This window comes from Camellia sinensis, chromosome 10, assembly GCF_055761805.1.
Source record: "Camellia sinensis isolate YWXY chromosome 10, ASM5576180v1, whole genome shotgun sequence".
Taxonomy (NCBI): Eukaryota; Viridiplantae; Streptophyta; class Magnoliopsida; order Ericales; family Theaceae; genus Camellia; species Camellia sinensis.
The window spans coordinates 57,751,630-57,767,867 of record NC_138970.1 but is presented as its reverse complement, the minus strand read 5'-3'; the positions used below and the strand labels follow the sequence as shown (position 1 = coordinate 57,767,867).

The 16,238-nt window shown below is 38.2% G+C and overlaps 1 protein-coding gene and 1 long non-coding RNA gene across 3 annotated transcripts in view; one reads left to right on the top strand and one right to left on the bottom strand.

The window, feature by feature from the left end:
- The first annotated feature begins 1,105 nt into the window (after nt 1-1,105).
- On the top strand, nt 1,106-1,760 carry LOC114274401 (uncharacterized). Its single transcript, XR_014343103.1, has 3 exons — nt 1,106-1,215; nt 1,471-1,503; nt 1,576-1,760. It is a non-coding gene; the product is annotated as an uncharacterized LOC114274401 (long non-coding RNA).
- A 2,429-nt stretch (nt 1,761-4,189) lies between these two features.
- Nucleotides 4,190-16,238, bottom strand: part of LOC114306132 (arginine biosynthesis protein ArgJ family) — a 45,467-nt gene continuing 33,418 nt past the window's right edge. Inside the window, exons 13-17 of one of the 2 annotated variants that reach the window (XM_082893236.1) lie at nt 12,711-12,773; nt 8,153-8,230; nt 7,767-7,912; nt 6,252-6,322; nt 4,190-4,588 (exon numbers count right to left, since the gene is read on the bottom strand). In XM_082893236.1, coding sequence (XP_082749362.1) covers nt 4,506-4,588; nt 6,252-6,322; nt 7,767-7,912; nt 8,153-8,230; nt 12,711-12,773 — 441 coding nt within the window. In that variant the 3' untranslated portion in view covers nt 4,190-4,505. Of the gene's footprint in view, nt 4,589-4,800; nt 5,395-6,251; nt 6,323-7,766; nt 7,913-8,152; nt 8,231-12,710; nt 12,774-16,238 lie in introns of those variants that run through there. The other variant, XM_082893235.1, reaches the window with a different exon arrangement.

The following is a 16,238-nucleotide window of genomic DNA, read 5'->3' as shown; positions in this document are numbered from 1 at the left end:
AAAGAAAGAAAGATTAAGGAGAGAAGAGGAGGAGAGGGGTGGAGGGGGAAAAAAAAGTACAAAATACCAAAAGATCCAACAAAAGACCCAATACGTAATAGACCCCAAAAAAATAAATTTTCTAAAATTTTGAGTAATGAAACAGATATAATAAAAAACAAAAAAAATCGCTTAGAGTTTATACCTTTGATTATATCGAAAACCCATAAATTGATGACCTACAACAAAAAGACACAACACAACATGAAAATGGCGGAAAGAAACAAACTGAAATTTAGGAAAACTAATTATTAAAGGGAGAAAGGCACTCCCATATATACTTTAAATGGACAAAGTAAAAAATGGCCAAAGTAAAAGGCTTCCAAAGCCATTCCCAAATATATTCTAATCCAAACTTAAACCAATGCCTTATAGATAGAGTGTAACTTTACGGTAACTGTTACATAAAAGAACAATTCAATCCAATAAAACATAGCCCATGAAATATAATTCCGACAAAACAAAATTCTCAGACCAACCTCAATGTAAAATGCAACTACTCCCAAGTCTTCTTATTAGTCCCAGCAATAATATGTCCCAGAAAAACCACCACTCTTCAGGCTATCAAATATCAATACAATTTACCCATTAAAAATCAGCATATGTATTGATTAAAAATCAGCATCCAATTGTGCATGTAGTGACAAAAACCCAATAGACTTCATGTGTGCAATAATGAGAAAAAGAGAGGGCTAACCAAACCAAAAAGAGAACGTTGGTTTAAAAAACAAAAAACAAAAAAAAAGTGACAAAAACCCAATAGGCTTTATATGTGAAAGAATGAGAGAAGAAGCGAGTGTTAACCAAAACCAATAGAGCATGCTGTTTTCTTTTTATAATTGTTATAATTTGAAATGTCAATTTTATTGACTAAGTTCTAATGGTTAAAAGGAAAATTGACATTTCAGCCAAATTGCCACTCACACCTTGAAACACATCACAAATCAGTAGAAAACACCAGCACCCAGAAACAGCCAACACCAGCAAACACGACAGAGATGGGCGACAGGGAACAGAAATCTAACCATATTTATAACATCTATAAATACCCACAAACCTGAAATCCATGTATTAAACAAACAGAAAAAGCAAAATTATTTATTTATTTTGCTAGGCCACCTGTGGTTTTTCATTTGGAAATGACTGATAAAGCACGTATTACTGGAATTTTGCAAAGTAAGTGTTTTGTCTGTTTTTTTTGGCCTTTCATGTCTGGGGCTACTTTATGTCCAATTATTTATTTCTTGCTTGTAGATTTTTATTTATTTCGTTATTTAATTTTTTTATTATTTTTATAAATTCATTTTTTTAGCTGCCTTATCACTTGATTGTACCACATTACCTATATGATTTGTTAGTTGTATGCTTAATGCTTTTCTAAAACTGTTGTATCTTTATTGCTTTCTAATTGGCTTCAGGGCTTTTCCTCAGGTGGATCTGTGTGACCTGGATTAGATGGAGCAGGTAAAGAACTTCTCATTCCTGTTATTTAGTTATTTTTGTATTTTATTAGACTGATGTCTTTGAACATTGCAGTACGAAAAAGTTGAGAAGATTGGTGAAGGAACCTATGGCGTGGTCTATAAGGCTCGGGACCGAGTGACCAATGAAACTACAGCTTTAAAGAAGATTCGTTTGGAGCAGGAAGATGAGGGTGTACCAAGCACGGCAATTAGAGAAATTTCTCTATTGAAAGAGATGAAGCATGGAAACGTTGTCAGGCATGTTTATGTTGATAGCACTATGTTTTTAGTATGAGCCATTAAATATACTGAATGTACCGAATTGAGCTACACAACTATAAAAAAAAATCCTAGTCTTGAGCTACACAACATGTATGTACCGAATTGAGTCAAACTGTCTTTCATCCAAATATTCTTTGTTTTGTGACTATATTTATTTGTACTCTTCTTGTTATTATTGGTGTATTTAATTTAATAACTCCTTTCATTTATTTGCATACTTCTATGTATCATACAGGCTTTAAGATGAGCAAAATGTATATTTTTTTGACAACTTCATGAGTTGGTCTACATTGTCGACTGAAATTGCATCCTTAGAAAAATTGAAATTGGATGAGAGTGGGAACAATCCTTATGAAAAGCGTGACGTAGGAGGAGCAACATGATTTGATGATGTGCATTTCTAATTCAAAGTCGTTTCTGAATTCTGTATTCTAACAGCTGTTTATGCGAGCATGCACCAATAACAGCATGTTTCTAGCTTGTGCTTTAAATCAATCGTAAATTATATACACACAAAAAAAAACATGAAATTACTTTAAATCAATCACACACTTAAAATTCAATACAAAACATGTAAATTCTAAAAACAAACTTCAAAATTCAAATAATTAATAAACAAAACTTTCAAAAACCAAGCTTCCTTATTATATAGATGATTTAAAGCAATACCCTTTGTTAATAAAACAAAACATATTTATAAGTTTGTTGACCCTTTATGTTTCAGTTGTCAGTAATAATTTAATCTATCTATCTAAATCTATCTACCTTTGCCTAATCAAATCTTTGTTAGTTGAAATGGTCACTGTCTAAGCCTCCCTACACTTCAACAACTTCGGAGTTAGTAGAGATAGAGGCCAATGGCCATGTTTCATTACTTTCATTGGATTAGCAATTGGAAGGAAGTAAACCATGTTTGGACGTGAAAATAGAATTATTAAATTGTGGATCATAAATTTAAATAAGAATTTTTTTTTAAAAAAAATGAGATAAATATGAATAAAATATAAATTAATTTTTTTTTATTTCTATTTTACATTCCAAATCTCTATTCAAATTCATCGTCTAAACATAGCATAAAAGAAAATTATTCGGTACCCATGAGACATCATATGACACATTTCACACACCAATCACAAACTAATAGTATGTCTGTTGCTATTTTTTCAGAGATAGACTCTCCTTTATACCTTATTTATATATATCTCTCCACACTCTTATTTTGGGGCTTAATTCTAAAATCGTACAAATCATCTGAATCATCTACCTCATCGAATCATCAGTGCAGGTTTAAAATTGAACCTTATAAAAAAAATATAAAAAAATATAAAGAGATAAGATATGAAGGAACCTATCCCTCTGATAATATATATCTAATCATTTACCTTAGAGTTTGGAGGGTTCTTTCGGAATTTGGGTTTGCTGCCTCTTCGCTTCTGTGTATGAGGCTAACGCAAGTCACGTGCCGTCAACGAAGTGCAATCTTCATCAGGTTTGCTCACCTGAACCGTATGTATACCGGATTATTTCTTTGTTGAACACCATTGTTCCCTGTTCCTCTTTTGCAACGGCTCCGTCGTCAATGGGGTTTGGGGCTGCCATTGCTGATGAAGATTGGGAGAGAGAGGGAGGAAGAGAGATGATGAAGAGAGTAATACGGGGTTTGGGGCTCAGTCGCTGGCAAGGGTTGGGCGGAATGGGCTCCGCTGGAGGTAGAGAGAGAGGGGGGGTGCCGTCAGAGAGATGGAGGGAGGAAGAGAGAAGATGATGAGAGGGAATAGGCTCCGACAGGGAAGGTTGGGCTCTGATGGAGAAAAGAGAGACAGAGAGAGGGGCTGCGTTTTCAAAATTTGAAATCAAAAAGAGATAAATGGGAGAGACAAATGGGAGTGAGAGAGAGTGAGAGGCTGTCTGTTGAAAATCAGAGACAAATGGGGTGAGATATTTTGAGCCATTAGATTAAATCAATCGAACGATTCAAATTTTGACACAGGTATAAAGGTCACATCAAAATTCAAATACCGAGCTTCCTTATTATATAGATATATTTTTTAATAATTGAGAGCCCACCCTAGATAGAGTCCTCTGAACCCATGAACGGAAAAAATGGAAAGGGGGTTGAAACCCTAGATAACGTTCTTTGGACCCATGAACAGGAAAAACAAAGAGGGGGTTGAACCCCTGATCAGCAACATGGAGCGCATACCCGCTTATAAACTCAAATGGCCCATCGGGCGAACTTGTTTGTAACCCTGGGTTGGCATGAGTTCTTCAATTGGTATTAAGGCTCCAGGTTTAACTGAATTGTGTGTTCTTTTGTGTTTGTAGTGGTTGTGGCACTTGTTAAGGCTTATAATCATTGTTCCTCTGCTAGACATTTTAGGTGGTTTGATACCAGGCTGTCTAGGTTTTAAAAAAAAATGTAAGCTTCTGGGAGACAAAATCAGTATTATGTTACAACAATTCAAAAGCATATTGACGATCCAGGTACTTAAACATTTGAGAAACAGAGAAACCAAAGATTCAACAATTCTGAATCTGACATTTGCGCCAGGATAGAAATACGGAATTTGTCTAGACTGGACCAAACTACTACTAATGCAACTAGTTGACTTTGAAATTGGTGACAATCTTATATGATTTGGAGTTGTAAACATTGAAAGTTGCGGTAAGAAGAGAGCCTGAATGACTTGAGTACTCTATAAATTCAAGGAACGCTGGAGTCTAGGTTGTGTATTCAGCATTTATTTTGACATAGTCGTAACTTAAATCACAGCCCCACGCAATTCCATTTCCTGGCCCCTCACCTGTTGAAAGGAAGAAGCAATGCAAAACAATCAAAATCAGAATGAAACCATTGCCAAAAACAAGAAATGTATCTAGCATTTCAGTCACCACCACAGAAAGCATGGATGACAAGGAGATGATGATGCACAATGCCATGCAAATCAATCCTCACAAGGTCACAAAACTGCATGTAATCCAGGAACAACCAATAGGATGGTCAAGTGAAATGAGCTGCCAACAAATCTGTATGTAGTGCTTTTTCATTTATCTTTTTTTGGCAAGAAAATTTGCAGCTAGTGTTGATGTTAACAATGCAGGCATTTTTTTTTATCGGCAAAAAAAGAATAATTATTGATGAAAAAATTGAGTACAAGGAGTACACACTCCAATACATCAATAAAAGAGGAAGCTATGGTGAAAAATGCTTAAAGAGCGTGTCCCAACTAGGTTGGCACAAGCACCCAAGCCTATTATATGGCCTACAAAACAGCCCCACAAAAACAAAACAGAAAAAAACAACCCAACACCCAACTCAGCAAGTGAGCAACAAAACCAACAAAACAAAACAAAACAAAAAAAAAAAATCTAATTAACCAAACTAAAACTAAAACTAAAACTAAACAAAACCAGCCCACAAACACCAGGCAAGCACCAAATAAACTTTGCAATCACCCTGGCAGCAGAATCCTAACAATCGAGCACCATCCACAATTCAAACATGATAAAAACATCTTTCACTAGCTTTCTGTCAGCAACCTCAGTTCAGCATAAATGCCTTTCACCCTTGTCCACCAAAATTCCAGCAGATCAAAATTACAAGCAATTCCTGATAGAGATCCAAAATCAATTAAACTCAAGTGACCTTGAATTGCTCTAAACTTACCTGACCCCCAAGCTTGGATTGTTCAGCAAAAATAAGTAAAGAACAAATAAAAAGATATTATAACACCAAGCAGCCACCATTCTTCAAACTCAAGCCTTCCAGATGGGCATAATCAGCAAAGGTACATAATGGTTAAAATACTTCCAAATTCTAGAGACACCAGGCAGCCACGAACTGCTCAACACCTTCCCAAGCCTCCCAAGATGCACTTGTTTGGCAAATATTATCCATCCAGAGCATATAGACAAAGGAACCTTGTTTATCAATAAAAGACTCCCCGACTTCACCAAACCACCATATTTTTTTGGGTACATCAGAGGTTGTAGTTTGGAGAGGGGCAAGACTCAAACCCTTGATCTAGTGAGATACAAAGATCTTGGCCAACTAAACTAGAACTAGTTGGCTCAAACCACCACATTTTAATGAAGTTAGAGCGATGACTGACTGTATTAAGTCTGTCAGATGTATATTTTTTATCCACCCAGATCATTGGATGAGATTCTTTGTCAGACAACAGCTATCGTGAGCAAAAATATCAAACTACAGTTTGTTTCACCCACTAACAAGTTTGCACCCTATGCATGTATATCATACATGAAGGATTGGCAAAGTTATTACATGAAGTAACCCATCATTCTAAATAGAGAGAAGTACAAGTGACTAGAGAATAAATGGTCATGCCCAAAGCTTACTTGGGTCAGACGGCATCTTAGTTCACATTTTTTTATGAGATATGCAATGCAGACTATAGAAAAAAATGTTTTAACTTGTATTAATATGCATAGTTTTTGGAAACTTACCGATAGATATTTGAATTTCAACTGTACCATGAGTCTCGCCAGCCTTTCTGAGATAATTACTAGCTGTAGCCCTGGAAAATTTACACATTGTCAGATTACTGTTAAGAGGAACCCCTGCCTGAAAGAATGGGGAAGAGGGCAGGTAGGGGTGATACTACGAGAGAGAGGGAAGAAAAGAAAAAGCAAGAGAAGATGATAAGCTGAAAAGAAAAGGAAAAAAATAAAAGAGCTCATATTACTTTCGCTTCTCCCTCGTGAAAGAAGACATTGGGAAAAAAGAAAAATCAAAGAATTAAACCAATTTACCTCCCTTGTGGAAGATGGCACTGCGAAAGAAATGAAAAAACTAAAGCCTCTCTCTCTCTCTCTCTCTCTCACACACACACACACACACAATAATGCATCTGTGCATGCATACAAAGACAGTATTTCTGGGTTTTGGAGAGAAAGATAGTTTGTAGATTGGAAGTTGGGAAAATGAGGTAGAAATGTTCCATAAGAAAAGGAAATATCTGATCATAGTGTTGAGGTAGAGAGTTTAGATCCCTTGCTGTGGCGTACTATTGCTGCTCCCTCTGCCATTCCAGATCTTTGAGATTGAAACAAAAAGAAAGGGGGTAAGACAGAAAACAGTGCAGATTAAGGAGTAGACTTTTAACATCATTGAGGAATGGGCCACATACCCAAAAAAATCATTGAGAAATTGTGAGGATTCTGTGTCTAGATTTCAAGTGGAAGAAAGGTGATGGTGCGCTAATAGATTGATTGTTCTACTTGATTATAAGCTGAGATAGGTTTGTGATTAAATGAGGAAAGCATCGGCAAAATCGACAGGGATTTTCCAGTTTTGTCATCTGAGTGGGAAGTCTTGGTCAATAGAGGTTCATTTCCAGAAAAATGGGGTTGGGTGGGGGGGAATTGAGAGTGCAGTTGTTGCCTACTACTTTTTGGATTTACTCTATGAGACCAAGGCAAAGCATGTTTTCAAAGGTGATTGGTGGGTTGGAAGGCGTGATATTTGTCAAAAGGGGGTAGACTAATCAAGCGCACTTTATCAAGGGATGTAAAGTTGAGTCCAACAATTTAGTAGGAAGGGGAGCAACCGAATGTTCATAAATCCACTCACCACACTTGTGAAAGCTGATAGCATGACTTTACCCAAAACTTGTGGAAAGACGTAGCATCCAATTCAACCCCATTATAGGATCACAGCTTGAAACATGCATGGGAAATTGGGAACTTGATTAGAGTATTCAAGATTTACATCTTGCATATTTCTAAGGGAAATTAAGCATAGTGTTTGGTGGAGGATCTTCTTCTATATAACATCTCGGAGTGTTTGGAGAAATACTGCATAGTGTTTGCAACTCTGGATGTTGCTATAAGTGAAATTATAAGAAGCAACAGAGACTTAACATTTAATGTATTAATATTCTATTTCCATTACTTTCCCCCATTCTCAAAATTTAAGCAAACCACAAAAAATAAAAACAAAAGAGAAAATAGGTTGCTAACCTGTCAAATGGAAGTGGTTGCCCACCATCCATAAGCAGAGTATCTCCAAGTGATATACAGAGTTTATTTGCATCAAAAGGAATCCCTGCATAGCCAGCTGCACAAGCAATACGTCCCCAATTTGGATCCCTGCCATATACCGCAGCCTAATAACAACACAGATCACTTAGAATTAGCGACACTTTGGCTGTGTTTGGATGATGGATTTTGGTAGGAATTTGGAAAGGGAATGGGAAAAGGTTGGCGAAATGTAAATGAAATATAACTACATTTCACCCACCTTTTCCCTTTCCATTTCCAAATCTCTATCCAAATCCATGATCCAACACAGCCTTACGTAATAAATAAGTTCAATCATAACAGATGTTTTGTGTATAGAACCGTGCCTTGGCAAGTGAAGAAGATGCTACTGAGCGTGCAACCTTTGCTGCTTCAGCTTCACTGCCTGCACCAGTTACTCTGACCTGTACATCTAACAAAGAATTAGCTGGAAAATATAATGACCTCTATGCCCACACAAATGGAAACATCCAGTTACTTCTGTCCACATCATGCAATTGACAAATGAAATTACACTTGTAACATAACTCAAAGAAATATAATTAATTGGAGAACTATAATCAAATCCAAAATCAGATCGACTAGCAAACAAAAGTAGTTACATAAAGCACTTTAAGATTGAATACTAATAAAGAAAAGAAAATGACTGTTGGCACATAAATTTCAACTAAATTTATGACACGTATAGAGCCTATGATAGGAATGTTGTAAGTGTTAGAATTTACCATAAACCTACCACCACTACCACCTCACCTACTCCACTAAACCTAACCCACTACACCACTACTACCTCCACCTCCACTAAACCTAACCCACTACACCACTACCACCTCCACTTCACCTACTCTCCACCTACTCCCAAATACACTCCTATATAATAGGAATCCTTGTAATTGTAATAAACACAACACATCTATTAGAAATCAATCAATAATACAATTCTCTATTTCTCTTTATACATTAAATTTTCTACATGGTATCAGAACAGGTTTAAGAATCTAGTATTTTCGCTTCCCGGCGGGCGGCAACCTCACCTTAGCCGCCCGCCGGACCTCAACCTAGTCTGCTTGTTTTTTTTACACATACCTTCTTCCATAATTAAGCTCTTCTCTGCCTTTACAATGGCTGCCAACGAAGACCAAGCTTTTCCAGACCCATCCTCCACACAGACCATAGACCAGCTCATATACACAAGAGATGCTTGATATCTCTCTCTCTCGGGGTTGGGCTCGGAGAATCATCCACTCTATTATTTCCACCATCCACATCCATCTTTTCCTCCATTTTCCTTTCCCTGTTTTCAATATATTCAACATATTTTGGAGCTGAAACTTCAATTGGTTTCTTGATTTGTACACCATCTGCCCATCTGTACTCATACTTGGGGCCTGCAGTCATTGTAGGACAGTTTTCTGGAGTGCAGAACTCTGTGAGGGTACCATACAGCAAGTTCACCTGGTTGAAGAAGTCCACAGTGTTGACAGCCAGCCATTCATTAGCGTCCTCCCCTGGAGGAAGTCTTACTGCTTCTCTCAGATTTCCACTCCCTAATGTTGCATCAATGTGCTTTCTCAGCTGTGCCCCCTTACTCCGGGCGAAATGTCCTTTGGTTCCTGCCCAGACCGAAGAGACTCATGGATCTAGAGAGAGAGAGAGAGATGCATGTGTGTATGCGTGTGATCTCTTCATCTCCAAACCAGTTCATGCCACAGAGAGAGAGACCAGGTGCAGAGAGAGCGAGAGATGACTAGCTTTTCACTTTTCAAAGAGACAGAGGTAGTGGTTGAAGAGACCAATATAACTCTGGAACCAACCCATGTGCACTTTTATTATAAACCATCTTTTTGTCCCACCACCCAAATTTTATTTTTTATTATAAAACTTAATTGGTGCTCTATTTTTATTCATTATTAATATTCATCATCACCATGCTTATCATTTCATCACTATCTCCATATTTTTTTATTATTCGATTCCCTTACTTTTCAAAAAAAAAAAAAAAAAAAAAAAATTCATCATTCCACAAACTCATTTTATTCATGTCGGGGCTCACCCCGATCCCCATTTTACATCAAAAAAAAAAAACAAAAAAACAAAAAAACAAAAAAAAAAAAAACAAAAACAAAAACAACAAAACAACCACACCCACAGTGGGATTTTTCTTCTCTACTCTGCAGCCAGTCTCTTCTTCTTACCTCCGTCCTGGGCGGCCCTTGACGGTGTTGCCTCCATGTTTCCCACTCCACTGGGCATGATCACTACTCCCTGCTCCTCCACTGCAGCATATGGCGGCCCTCCAAATCGGAACATAACGGTGGCCTTCCGCTTCAGCTCCTTGTTTTCCGCCTTTAGCATACTTATCTCTGCTCGCGCATCCTTATACATACGCTGGAGCAGAGCCAGTTGGCCGTTTAAATGCTGCACCTCATTTGTCCTACTCTGCAGCCGGTGCGACAAGTTTGTGACTGCCGTCATCGTCTCCACACAGGACTTCAAAGTATACTGATTGGCCTCAATATCAGTTTGCACCGCCATTTTTTGCTCCACCGACTGCATCGGAAAGTTCAACGGAGCAAACACCGAGGTTCCAGTGCCACCGCACCAGTTATCTCTCTTGTTGACTCATTGAGGTCGGGAAAGAGAGTGAGTAGACCACGGGATGAAGATGCCGTATTCTGGGTAGCTGAACGGGAAGAAGAGGCCATTGTTCAGATGTTTCAGAGAAGGGTTGGATACAAAGTCTTTACCGAGTGTTTCCGAATGACAATGTTCAGAGAGTTTCAGACTGGTTTCCACAGCCTCCGCATTGGTTTATATCGACACTGACGAAGCGGCCGACACGCGCACTGTTGATCACGTGCATCGCCGCGTGTCTGGCGCGCCTTTTGATGGCTCGTCTTTTGATGAATTGGGCACGCCTTTTGATGGCACGCCTTTTTGACAAAAATGGGCACACCTTTTGAGGGTGCAACTTTTACAAGGGTCCGACAAGACTCTGTAAACTGTCCCGACATAGATTCCGGTTAGTTTCTACAAGGGTCCGACAAGACTCTGTAAACTGTCCCGACACTGATTCCGGTTAGCTCCTTCAAGGGTCCGACAAGACTCTGTAAACTGTCCCGACATTGATTCCGGTTAGTTTCTACAAGGGTCCAGCAAGACTCCGTAAACTGTCACAACAGTGTCTGTTACAACGGTCCGACATGACCCCGTAAACTGTCTTCTACATCGGTCCGACATGACCCCATAAACTGTCTTCTACATCGGTCTGACACGACCACACAGTGTCTGCTACAACGGTCCGACATGACCCCATAAACTGCCTTCTACATCGTTATGACACCACCATACAGTGTCCTCTACATGGTTATGACACCCCCATACAGTGTCCTCTACAACGTTATGACACCACCATCCAGTGTCTTCACCAATGGTCTGACACGACCATACAGTGTCTCTTATCCTTTTTTATTTTTATGTATTTTCTTGTTTTGTTCCTCTCTTCAAACTCAAGTTGGTTAGTTTCTATCCTCCTTGAGTTTGCGGGGGGCTGTTAGAATTTACCATAAACCTACCACCACTACCACCTCACCTACTCCACTAAACCTAACCCACTACACCACTACTACCTCCACCTCCACTAAACCTAACCCACTACACCACTACCACCTCCACTTCACCTACTCTCCACCTACTCCCAAACACACTCCTATATAATAGGAATCCTTGTAATTGTAATAAACACAACACATCTATTAGAAATCAATCAATAATACAATTCTCTATTTCTCTTTATACATTAAATTTTCTACAGTAAGCAATTACTTCCTAAAAAAGATCAATATGATCTGTTGAAGTGCATAAATAAAATGACGATGTATCTCAACGATGTTATTCAAGATACTCAAATGACACGTGGAGCCCACGAAAGATGACACCTATAGAGCCCACAGCAAGGACACTACACAGGATGAAACTCCAAAGATCAATCCGATTAATCGGATACACGATTAATCATATAGCGCTATCATTCAAAATTCAAATGGCACTATCATTTAATTTGAAATTCAAATTGAGGATGAGGCATTCTTATCACCTGGATGGCCCTCTATAACTATGAGGACCATCACACAAGATGAAAATCAGAAGTGAGAAAATCAGAGAGAGAAAGAGAAAGAAATTAAGAGCTAAAGAAGTCGTTACAAGAAAGAAGAAGAGAAATCCAGAGAACTGAAGAGTCTACGCTACAAACGCAGAATGGCGATGAATAGGTAAAGGGTTCCAAACTCAAGAATTGTACTTTGTATTCGAGGGTTCAAAACCCATAACAATTTCAATAAAATATTTATTTTTCTTAAATTGTCTTTTATTATTTATTTTGTTCTTCATTAATCAAAGGTTTCATTTATATAAAATGATTAACGATCTGGAATACAAATCGGAAATAGGAACCGGCTATTCAAATAATCAACACTGTTTAGTCCAAAAACTAAACAGTGGACATTTGTAACATAAAATTTTGAAATGTACTGAAACACTTCATGTTTTAAAATTTGTGTCTACAATGACCACAAAGAAATATTATGAAAAGGTCATCTAAGCTATTTGGAGAAGAGGGGAAGATAAAGAAGAATTGAACGCGAATAAAATGCAGAACAATTTTGAGCTTCTGAAGCTTATTCAAATGATGAATGCAGTTTCAGTAATGTAAATCTTGTATTTTGCACTGCTTGATTGTGATTTGATCAGATTCAGGACTCCACTTTGCATTTGCTTATATATGCCAGTAGCCATTTTTATAATGTTAATAGTGGCGGACATGCATATACAGGGACCAGGATTAGGCTTAGATTAAGTTAATTATCTTTAGAAAAAGATACAGACCTCAATCAGGCATGTTGCTCCTTCTCCATCCCAAGCTATTGATTTTGCAAGACCTTGCATTACCTGAAAGAAGTACACCAAATTCTCAGTAAATTCAGCCCAGAGCAGGTCAAACTAATTTTAGAAAAATCCAGGCCTGTAAACTGTCATGGACCATCTCATGAACAGCCCTGCCAAGAGGAAAATATGATCCTACAATGAGGGGCATTTGTGCTTGGAAGGAGATCAAAAAAGGGCCAACCTAGAAGTAAAGATAACCCCACTGAAACATTAGTACCCCCTTCCTCATGGTTGGAGTTCAATAACAAGACAAGGCCAATGCTGGTGGAAACTAGACAATATCCCTTCTTTATCTTAGATCCATGCTGGGAAAATCTACTGCCATCAAAGCATCTAAGACACTTTTTTCTTTAGATAAAAGACATTCAAATCATAGTACCATGAGAACTGGGGGCAAAAAAGAAAGTAAACATGAAAACCTTGCCCGCTGAGTTAAAACAACAATAAATCAAAAAATGTCACATAAAGTATTGGAAGATATACAGATTTTTCACAAAACAAAACTGTGAAAAGTTGAGTAGGCAACAGTAGTATAAGATGCAAGTGATTCACACCACTGCAGTAGCAAGGTGTAAACCAGAAAAGCATGCAAATTGTTTTTCACAAACTCATTAATGATATTCTTAAGCAGAAATCTTAAATCTGGCAAACTAAGGCTGTGCAGCGAATCCACCGGCCCGCTAGAACCGCCCGACCCAACCCAACCCATAACAGATGGATGCGTGGCATGTGGCAGGCGGGTGCGGGCCCAGTTTTTGTGTTTTCCTGGGTTCGGGCTGGGTGGCGGGTGATCCGCCATTTTACCCAGCAAAGCCGACCCGCCCATGTCACCTTTTTTTTTAATTCTTTTTTTTTTTTAAAATTTAAATTTATATATATATATATTTCTTTTACGCCTCAGCCCCTTTTCTTTCTGATACACCTCAGTTTTTTACCCTAATTTCTTCGACAGACAGATAGACACAACATAACACAAACACAACACACACAGACACTCTCTCTATCTCTCTCTACCCTACCCATCATCCGACGTTCTGAACGGCGATCGATCTACACTAAATGGCGATCTAAACTGAGGTATCCCTCTCTCTCGCTCTCTCTCTCTCTCTCTTCTTCTTTCCTCTTCTTCTCTTCTCTTTTTCTCTTCCTCTCTTCTTCTCCCCCTTTGCTGGGTTTTTGATTTTTTCACCTTTCCCCTTTTGTTTGGTTCCCGAGAAAAACTACTGCAACTTTCTCAAGAAAATACATGTTCACTATTCGGTAATTGGATCTGGTTGTTTAATTTTGTTTTATGATTTGTTAGTAGGTGAACGTATTTGGGTTAGTTTTTTCTAGTAAAACACATCTGCTTGATCTTATGACTGTCTTAAATTTGGGTTTTCTAGATTAGAATACAGGCGATTCGGAGAGCTCACGAGAATTGCTTTTCAAGCTCAGGTTTTGTGCCTGAAGTTTTAAGACGATGCGTGTTATGATAGTGTGTTATGTAAATCATGTAGGTTATATGATGGTGTGCTTTGATCTTTGTTCACTGTGTTTGTGTCTGCTTTCTTGATTTTCTTGAATTGGTTCTATCACCACCTTCACATCTGCATTTTTTGTTTTGGGTGTGGCTTTACTGTTACTTTCATGACTTGGGTTTGACATAAAAAATTTGCATTTAGAACTTCAATTTGATCCCAAACCTGATTATCCAGTGAATTTCCCTGTTTCAGTATAGTTTGGTGAGCAACTGTAAATCATTTTCCCAAAATTGTCATCTTTTTGCCAACATTTCCTTGATTTCTGTTTTCAAATTAAAATATATGAAGTATATTCTACCTACCCTGAAGTTCATCACTATTGTATCAGATTTTCAGTATCAATGGAGCAATAATTGTGGCCTTATGTTGATGTTTTGTTTAAGCAAAATGCTTGATGTTGGAGTATTTACCAAAATAAATAAATAATAATAGAGTTAAAGTAAATATGGGTAAGAGTCACCACCGTGAAAAAAGATATCAAATTTACGTAATTCAGCAAATTAGCTTGCATTCACAACGGATATCACCCCTCGTCCAATATATTAAATATGTATTATATATCACATTTCCAAATATATAAATATCACAATTCCCCTTATTTCTTAGGTTACAGAACTATGTTTAAGCTTGTAGCAGTAGAGGAATAGCCTGCTTGTAGCATTCCATTTTTTTTTCCTTTCTCGTTCATTGTTTTTTACTCACTGGATCATGTACAAAATCATAGTCAATCTTTCATTAAGAAAGAAAAATAAAAATGGTAAATAAATTAACTATGAAATCAATTTATTAAGAATGCTTCTTCATAGGATATTGAGAATGCTTCTAGTTTCTGTGGATTTGAAAAGTATATTTTGAATGATTTTTTATTGAATTTTTTGGCAGTTTCTTTGATAATCTTTTGGTCATGGATCCTCCAAGGGAAGAAACATTTTTTGTGAGTCCGGATGCTGAGCCCGAATCATCTTCTATTGACCCCTCTACCCAATCTAATGCTCCCCCTCCTAGACCACCCCTGGCCAAAACTAGTAATAGTGGGAGAACAACATCAAAGGCTTGGGATCATTTTGAAAAGATTAAGGGTATTGATGGGAAAGATAGGACTATACGCAAGTATTATAAGAAAGAATATATGGCAGGGTTTAAGAGTCATGAAACAAGTAATTTGTTAAGTCATTTGAAAAATTGTACAAAGTATCCATATAAGGATCCGCCATCGACAACTCCGCCGCGGCTTCCCTCACCAAGTCCGCCGCCGACGAAGCCGACAAAGCCATCGCGATCGACCCCAAGGATGTCGCGAGAAAATCTTCTCAGTTTATGAACTCTCCATTCGGCGGACTCGGATCACCGGCCTCGAATGCTATTGAAGTTAACAAGGATCGCCAAATGCAATCTGCCGAACAGTTGGTGCTCGATCTCAGCATGGGGTCTTCCGGTGGCCACACCATAACCATAAGAAGTTTTGCTACCGACATGGCCGAGGAAGGCGGCGACCTCCAACATCCCCATTTGCTTACCGCCGGCGGTGATGAAAGACTTGTAATCCCAAAATCCCACGGCGTGTGCCACCGGCGCGTTCCTCTTGGAGAAGAGATTCTCAAACTGTCTTGGTCCGTATCGGTACCGATGAATCTCCATCCGCAATGCACTCAATCGCCATTGCCAATACCAACGTCATTGCCAAAACCCACCATTTGGAATCCATTTTTCTTTGAGACTAAAAGAAGTCACCTTTATTGCTTATTTTGAGATCTGGGTTTGGAAATTTATTTTGTTCTTTGGGTCGAAGGAAAGAGAGGCAGAGAGAGATGGGGCAAAAGAATGGAAAGGACATCCAATGGTGACCAATCTCTCTACTCAAGGACATCCACGTGACCACTTTCCATATCCATCATCACACTCTTTCTTTATTTATTTCTTTTAATCCCTTTAACACCACTAGCTC